General features: G+C 33.6%; 1 protein-coding gene across 1 annotated transcript; it reads right to left on the bottom strand.

Annotated features, from left to right (window-relative positions):
- Positions 1-5,328: 5,328 nt before the first annotated feature.
- LOC110894737 (probable inactive histone-lysine N-methyltransferase SUVR1) lies at positions 5,329-7,506 on the bottom strand. Its single transcript, XM_022141965.2, has 6 exons — positions 7,381-7,506; positions 7,222-7,317; positions 6,705-6,812; positions 6,350-6,503; positions 5,702-5,991; positions 5,329-5,611 (listed from the first exon to the last, which is right to left on the bottom strand). The coding sequence occupies exons 1-5, from the start codon at positions 7,399-7,401 to the stop codon at positions 5,726-5,728; spliced, it is 645 nt and encodes a 214-aa protein (XP_021997657.1). The 5' UTR covers positions 7,402-7,506; the 3' UTR covers positions 5,329-5,611; positions 5,702-5,725.
- Between the last annotated feature and the right edge of the window lie 1,493 nt (positions 7,507-8,999).

The following is an 8,999-nucleotide window of genomic DNA, read 5'->3' as shown; positions in this document are numbered from 1 at the left end:
GGAGTTATCGCCACCACCACCTCTGATCACAACTACCGTCGGTGGTGGTGACCCAAATCAATCTATTGTTACTCAAACCAATCTTGTTAAAATTCTTGTTACCAAGAACAGAAGCTGGAATTTCACCATAAAGATTGTTTTGTTTCCGAAAAATCAGTTCTAGTAGATCATCTTTCACCAAAACCCAAGGGTACGAGATCTTCTTTGAATATGTATAACCAAAGAAAAAGGATGAAGAAATGAAAATTGAGAAATGATTCCGGTAGTTCAGATACTTCTCCACCTTCCGTACATACATGCCCAACAGAACTCACAACAATTACCTGCACCACCACTACCATCGAATCTCACTACTACCGTCAGATCTACCTCCACACTGTCAGATCTACAACCACCATCTCTTTAAATTCTTTCCCTTTCCCTTTCTCTCTCTCCTCTCTCTAAATAAAAACCCCACCATCATTAGGTACCACCTACCACCGTCGCATCTTCTCTAAACTCAAAACACCCCCATCAACCATTGCAAGAGGGTCAAAACCCTAAATCAGTTTGAGACAACCAGAGATTCAGATCTGTAATGGTGTTTTTTCCAGCGATTTTTGGTGTAATAAACCAGAGATTCAGATCTGAGATGAAGATGGATTGAGAAGGTGAGAAGGAAGAGATAGAGAGTGCAGAGGTGTAGAAAGAGAGAGATTTACCAGATTTTTTTTTATCTTTCTTTGTTAAATTGATTAGTAAAATTACTAAACTGCCCTCATGTGCAAGGCACATGCCAACTTAACTGAAATTTTTTAACAAGGTTAGAGCCGAATGACGTAGAGTGTAACGAGTTTTACAATTAAAGGACTGTGACTGTAATTATTAAAGTTAAAGATTATCAATTGCAATCTAATACAAACATAAAGGACGAAAAGTGTAATTTACCCTAAAACTCACTAAGACGGAACCATAGCCAATGAAGAAAAGAAAGAGTTCAACACAAATTTTGTTCCTGATACTTCCGAATTAGTTATATTGACTTATTAAGACATTAAGAAGAAAGATAATTTACTAAAAAGAAAGTACAACTTGTATAATACACCCATCGTTTTTATATGTGGCTGGTGAAAGTTCCTTCAAACTTTTTACTATAAGATTTAAAATAATGATTTAATTGATGCTAGGATGAGAGACAAAGCATTCACAATCAATCCTTCATAAATATTTATAAATATCAATGTAAGTCTATGGAAAAGATCAAATAGGAAGTTAATTTTCGCTAGGAAGGATAGGAAGCCATAGGATTATGACATGTGGCAAATTTTAAAATAAAGAGAAAGGGTATTTTAGTCAATCCAACTTCTTCTTCTTCCTTTTTCAAAACCCAGTAAATTCAAAAACCCACCATTTTCAAAACCCATCATCTTCAACTATTTCTTCACTTTCTATCTCAATAATCACTACATTATAGTGCGATTTTCATCACCAATCAATGATTCAGAACCCGATCAACGTGTTCTTCAGCTTTTTTTAAGAAAACCCAGTTTAATTTCATAAAAAATCTCGTTTTTTTCCGGTGATTTTGGAGATAATCACTCGATTCGTTTGATTCGAGCGTTGATAAGTGTTTCTATCATTCAAATTTCGTCAATTGATGAAGAAATCGGCTTCGATCTATGTAAGAAAATCTTTAATTTCATTTTCACGATCTGGGTTTTTGATTTAGTCATTGCGTTTTACGATCTTTGCGGGGGTCCGGGGGCGGCAGCCCCGGTAGCGGGGTCCCAGGGGCGGCATGAGTCATTTTTAAGTGTTTTCTGACCATTGCGTTTTACATATAAGACATTTCTTTGTGTTTTTGGTGCATTGCGTTTTAGGTAAAACACTTTTTTATGTGTTTTCAGTCCATTGCGTTTTAGAAAACAGACATTTTAAGTGTTTTCTGGCCATTGCGTTTTACAAATAAGACATTTCTTTGTGTTTTTGGTGCATTGCGTTTTAGGTGACAGACAGTTTTATGTGTTTTCTGGCCATTGCGTTTTACAAATAAGACATTTCTATGTGTTTTTGGTGCATTGCGTTTTACAAATAAGTCATTTCTTTGTGTTTTTGGTGCATTGCGTTTTATGTGACAGACAGTTTTATGTGTTTTCTGGCCATTGCGTTTACAAATAAGACATTTCTATGTGTTTTTGGTGCATTGCGTTTTACAAATAAGTCATTTCTTTGTGTTTTTGGTGCATTGCGTTTTAGAAAAATGTCATTTTTTAGGTTTTTTTTTTCATTGCGTTTTACGTAACTGGTGGTTTTTCTATTGCGTTTTACGCAACTGGGTTTTAATTTTTTTTTTAAATATAGCAATAGTATACTCGTTTTAAAGATAAAAAAACGCTCGTTTTTTTGGTGCAATTTTTATAAAAAAATAATGTCGTATGAAAGAGTTATTAACGTTTAAAAAATGGGGGGGAATTGGAGGAGAGAGAAACTATTGGCTTGGATTGACTAGAATGCCCTTGAACAAACTCACGCGCCTCTTTTCTTCCTTTTAATTTCCCTGATTTAATCTTAGCCCTTGATTAACTTAATGGATGGTCAAGATCACTTCCTATCCTTCCTAGCCAAATAAACTTCCTATTGTATCTCCACCCTGTAAGTCTATTCTCTATATTTTATGGATAGATTGTGAGTAAAGAAAAGAAAAAAAAATGTTACTACTCAGTATTAAAATTGGAGAGACATTGTTACCCTCTATAATTTTGTAATATTTTTTTTTTGAAAGTGGTTGTGAGTGGAGTAGAAAAAAAAAGGTAATAATAAAAGTATAAAAAAATATTATTTAATTAAAGAATGAGAAAATATAGTAATTTTTAGTGTAATTATAAAGATGAAGTAATGAATCGATTGTAAATGTTCTAATGTGATTAGAGGAAATGATGGATTTTATAAATAACTAAAGATAAGTTAACTGAAAATTCTTTAAAGAGTACATGTCTTAAATACCTATTGGTCTTAAAATCTTATTCCACTCCAAGATGTCACTAGACTATATAAAGTCATGGACGCAAATATAGATTACTCAGGGATGTATAGATTTGTTTTCGGTATCAATGAATTGTTTGGTGATAAAATAATAATAAATAGATATTTAGATAACTTGATCCATACCTAATTTTAAAGATTTCAAATGTTAAATTTAGATTAATCATGGATGTATGGATTTGTTTTCGGTAACAATAAATTGTTTAATGATAAAATAATAATTAATAGATATTTAGATAACTGGAAATCCATACCTAAATTTTAAAGATTTCAAATGTTAAATTTAGATTAATCATGGATGTATGGATTTGTTTTCGGTAACAATAAATTGTTTAATGATAAAATAATAATTAATAGATATTTAGATAACTGGAAATCCATACCTAAAGTTTAAATATTTCAAAAATAATTTATTTTAGATTATCTTTGAATGGCCAAGATTTTTTTAATAATAATTATATTCTATCTTAATATTATAAAAACTTTATATTGATATTAGTAAAACGGTGTATATTATTTGGAGCAATGATTAGGATTCTTGTCTAGATACTAATGAGACATGGAACATGGTTAGTTGATAATGTTTCGTCAATTATGAATAAATGGAACAATATTTGTGTTTGTATAAACGTAAAACCAATAAAGGCTCTCATTTGTATATCAATTATTGATTTATCTAGGGTGTGGTATAAAGCCCTAGGGGCTTTATCACGCCACCTCAGCGTCACCTCACCGTTACGTTAAACAGAGGGCTTTAAAGTCTCCTCCTTTAACTTGCAGGGTGTGGTATAAAACCCCCTTTACACTATAACGCCCCCCTTTAAAGACCATCAACTTCGAAAATCTCAAAGTTTGCTCGTTAACGTGCTGGCGGAAGGACGATGGCGCCCCCCTTTAATCGCGGCGGTGTGGACGATGGCGCCCCGAAGCGCTATGGTGACTGAGGTGGCGTTAAGCCACACCCACCGGCCTAAGTGTATGAAACTAGCAGTTATATTCATGCTAAGCATTGGGAAAACTCTTTTTTTCGTGGCGCTTTGCTGTGGGTTGTTTTTCTAATCTAAACATTTGAAAAACGCATTTAACGACGATATATATTCGAAAAACATGAAATGCTACATCGTTGTAAATATGTACGTTAAGTAAGACAAATTTAATTTTAAAATTAAACTATAAAATTTTTTAATGAAATAATAAAATGTTAAGCAAAATGCAATCATCGATCTGTTGTTCTTTTTTACTTTTTAACAAAATAAATTAAGTATAAATTTAATATTAGAAAAAAAGATACTCTCTTTCTCCTTCAGCATAGCCTAAAAACAAAAGCAGCAAACCAATGGACTGCAGGTTTTCTTCATTTGAAACTTGAATTTTATTGCATATATAATAACGAAAGAACTCCAAGGTTGAAAAAAAAAATAAACTTGTAAACCGAATTGCCCTTCTCGTTAACAGAAAAAATGGATGAAGTTAACCCAGTGGACTAAAATGGCAATGGTGAGACCTTTTTGAACCTACAGGCGAAAAATGAAACCTTTGGACTAAACTGGCAAAATGGCCCAAACCACAGGGACTAAAATGACATTTAACTCTATAAAAAAAGATGGTAAATTATATCCAAAAAGATATCGTGGCTGTCAATTGATTACTTTTACATGAGGAAGTAGAAGCGGGAGACACGGCAACGTCGTCGTCGAGCGTTTCAAAAAAATCATCAAACGTGAATATTATTTAACCAATGGGATCTACCCTACTTGGTCAACGTTTGTGAAGACGTATCCATTGCCTGTCAATCCGAATAAAAAGAAGTTCAAGAAATTACAAGAAGGGGCAAGAAAAGATGTGGAGCGTGCTTTTGGTGCCCCAAAAGGAAAACGGGGCATACTTAAGAGACCCATGCGTTCTATGTCGGTGGGCAAAATTATTAACGTGACGTATACGCACATAATACTGCACAATATGATCTTAAAGAACCATGGACATGCATTCTCACCGGTCCACATCAGGGATCCAATCGTCCCACCCCTTTTTGACGATACAGTTTAGTTGATGGATCGAGATAAACATTTTCGACTAAGAAATGATCGTGTGGTCCCATCTTGTAGCTCAAAATCTACTTTACCTTGAAGAGGAAAACGTGGAGTAGTTTGTTTTTTTTATTATTGTTTTTCAATTTTTTTAATTCTCTTTTTTTTTTTATTAATTTGTTTTGAAGCATATATTCAAGACATCGCTAGTTTACACTATAGAGATCAAAGAACAACATAATCAGAGGTTTAAAAAAAAAAAAAAAGAAACATCAACAGCTAGTAAATGGGTAAATGGGTTCATAACAAGTCTAGATATAATATGCACATTGATATGAACCTTGATTTAGTTTATATATATATATATATATATCATTTGCCATACAAGCCCCATAGCAGTTAATTAGTTATACTTACACAGGATGTTAAGGTTTAGAATGTACCAGAAGACCTGCATGTTTACCACAGTTGCATTGTTTCAAAAGTGCTTCTAACCAGCCTTCTTCTATATATATATCTATAACATGATACCACTTCTTCCTTGCACCATCGTGAACCGAAATCTGGACAAAATGACATAATAATGTTTAGTTTACAAACAATGTTCCTTGTAAAGCATAGAAGGAAACAGTTAGATAAACTTAATATCATACCTTCAAAAGAGCGAAAGCTAAGATTTAAGTAGCAGGGGCCAGTTCAATAAGCTTAGTATTGTCATCATCTTCGTCGTCGCTAATCCATCCATAACAAGGCTTGTGTGTACTAGTGTAGATATTTAAAGGGGCATGTACCTCATCACATATACGTAGTGAAAGAGAGGTGTTTTCAGAACTTTGGAGGGCAATTTCATTTGCAGAATGATCATCGCCATGGTGGAATGGGCTGAAATGAAGGGCGTTTTTGTCCGAATCAGCGTCTTTCGAGCATTCTTGAGTCACGGGTCCTACATAAATATCGGCTTTTTAATCTTAAAGTGCATAAACATATACACCCTACATTATGAATTCAAGATTCATATGGATTTTTTGGTGCTAGTTACATAGACTAATGTAATTTGCGAAACTTTTTCTTAAAAAAACTAAAGAGTAAAGTACACAAATGGTCCCTGTGGTTTACCAAAATTTTGGATTTGGTCTCTAGCTTTCCAAAAATTCGTTACAACGTGCAAACTACAGGGACCATTCGTGTACTTTTGGAAATCTAGGGACCAAATTTAAAATTTTACTTACTCAAAACTGAATGATTTATATATGTTTTGAGGTTGAAAAGCAGAATGTTTAACTCCAACAGTCTAAGAATACCTTGCATGGTAAGAAGGGGTACTTCACTTGACTCTACATTGTGGTTCAAGGATGATAGCGCGTTTTCGTTTGACTCTGCATTGTGGGTCAATGATGCTATCGCATTTTCCTGGATAGATACCTCTTCAGAAGCTACTTTAGATGATGATGCATCCTGCATATCACAAACTCGGTAGCAAGAAAAGATTAGAGCTCATTTTGACTTTTTAAGTTGACTGGACTAGTTTCTAACTTTCTATACTCAGAAAGTCAAAATTGACACTCAATTGACCCTATATAACTTGTTCTATTTGATATTACATTGAATAACAGAAAACTGTAAAAAATAAACGTGTAAATGCCGTTCCAATCGTACCTTTAACAAGTTATTCGTTTGCGCAGCCTCTTGTTCATCAAGAATATAATCAAGCAGGACCTTGTACGCGTCCTCTTCAATCAACATCCATCCATCCTCACCGTACACCTAAAACGCAGCGCCACACGGGTCAAACACACAACATTCGGCTTATCGACTAGAACCATTCGCATCAAGGGTCAAACACACACCATCGACCTAACCACTTTGACCAAATTATAGTCAAAACATAGAAATCCAAACAAGTTACAACATTTCTACACTTCCAATGTTGCACCCCCAAATCATCAAAAATGAAAAACCCCAATAATTTATTTTTCAACTTTCATCTACATAATTTCATATTTGGTAACATATGAGTTTGACTGTTTGACCATCAAAGTCAAAATCTAATGCTAGACTTGCAAACAAAAACAAACCCTACTAGTACTAGATCAAAATTTAGAAAACCCTGATGTAAATCAGCAAAATAAGCAAAACCCACAAATAAAAGAGATCAAATGGACGATCAACTGACCTTAAGAAGATCTTTAACGGTTTTCCTGACAAGGGGTCTTGAGAATCCCATTTTACATATATGATCAAGAGCCGCATCCATTCGGGTTTGACCCGGCTGCAAAATCATTGTGAGATGAGTGAAAAGTGAAGAAGAAGAAATACATGAGATGTTGAATACCTTTTTTCTCTTGGGGGCCATGGAGAAAGTGAAGTTGAAACAGAGGAAATGGGAGCAGAATGTGTGTGATTGGATTGGATTGGAATGGAGGTGAAGAGTTTATGCATGGGACTAGGGCACTAGGTGACTGACTCACTAGCTTATTATTGATGATTAATATTTAAGGAATGGGATCAAATACAAACACTTAAGTTTGTAAGAACCATAAGAACCAATACATAATTGACAAGTGTCCATCAATAAAAAATTAGTTTAGGGGTAATTTAGACTTTTTGACCATATTTATTTATAACTAATTAAAAATAATTACAAAAATATAATCAGCACAACACTATATAATTAGCACAACATCATTAATCGTTCTTCATTATCAGCACATCGTCCTCGAATCGTTCTCCATTATCAACATAAACGACATTAGCACAACATCTTCAATCGTTCTCCATTATCAGCACACCAGATGTGCTGATTATATCTACTTTTGGTGTTTGTTTGTATTATTTTGTAATTAACACATAATCAGCACCTTATTAGCACAAATATAAAACACCTTTTGTTAACTTTTTTTAAAAAACACTTTTATAAATACAAAAGGGTATAGCAATATGGTACTCATATTAAAGATAAAAAAATACTTGATTTTATGGTATATATTTTAAAAAAAAATAATGAAGTATATAAAAGTTATTTTAGTTTAAAAAACCTTGGTGGAATTTGTATTTAATAGAAAATGGTCAAATGACTAGCAATTTTACAAAATTACCCCTAATTTGTTAGTAGTAATTTTTAATTATAAGAGTTTTATTTATAATCAATATCAACCCTTGATTTAAATTAACAATGTTTCAGATTTGTTCTTACGGTTCTTATAATTAGCACTGTTTGTACAGGATCTCAACCCTAATATTTAATGTATATATCTCTTTTTTTTAATAGCTAATTTCTTTAATCCACGTGTGTGCGACTTGAATCAAGACCTTCATCTTCCCAACCTATGTGTTTTTGAAGGCTTTGCCTTAGCCAATGGACCACCCCATTGGTAATGTATATATCTTGTTAAAGCATCTATATCTCATGGATCTAGTTTTCAAATGCATCGTGTCAACTTTCATATCAGATTAAAAAAATGCTAATTTTTATCTTTGATGCTAAATTCACTCGGGATGATAATTAACCCAGAACTTGATGGTTAAACCTAGAATCTAAAACATTGAGGGGGTATTGGGTCGGGCAATCGAGTATGAGATTCATTTTTTTTCACGGGTTTAGAATGGGTATAATATTTGATTATATACCCGTTTACCCGACCTGATAACATATGCATGTGTACCCGAATGCGTGTGACCGAGAGCCCCCTCCATCGCTGTTTGCTTGTGTTTGAAAATTCGGACTTGAATGCCAACATCACCAACAAACGCCCACCTTCAAATAGGATGTTTGAATTCAGGCACCACACAATGGTCTGTTTCTTTGCATTAAGCTGGTCTAATCGGAGGACGTAGCAAGTTATAAATATAGGCAAAAAATCAAATACAAAAAGTGTTATTATACAAAACGTACAAAGTGAAGGTTTTGCTGAAAAAACGTGATGACATCTTCGTAATAAAAACTTGTAGAGT

Source organism: Helianthus annuus, chromosome 12 (assembly GCF_002127325.2).
Source record: "Helianthus annuus cultivar XRQ/B chromosome 12, HanXRQr2.0-SUNRISE, whole genome shotgun sequence".
In the NCBI taxonomy this organism is placed as follows: domain Eukaryota; kingdom Viridiplantae; phylum Streptophyta; class Magnoliopsida; order Asterales; family Asteraceae; genus Helianthus; species Helianthus annuus.
This window is presented reverse-complemented; position numbering and strand designations above follow the sequence as displayed.

Coding starts and splice junctions, on each gene's coding strand:
- LOC110894737 (XM_022141965.2), bottom strand. CDS start 7,401: ATGGCCCCCAAGAGAAAAAAG. Junction 6,813..7,221: donor CCGTTAAAGATCTTCTTAAG/GTCAGTTGATCG, acceptor GCTGCGTTTTAG/GTGTACGGTGAGGATGGATG. Junction 5,992..6,349: donor ACCCCTTCTTACCATGCAAG/GTATTCTTAGAC, acceptor ATATTTATGTAG/GACCCGTGACTCAAGAATGC.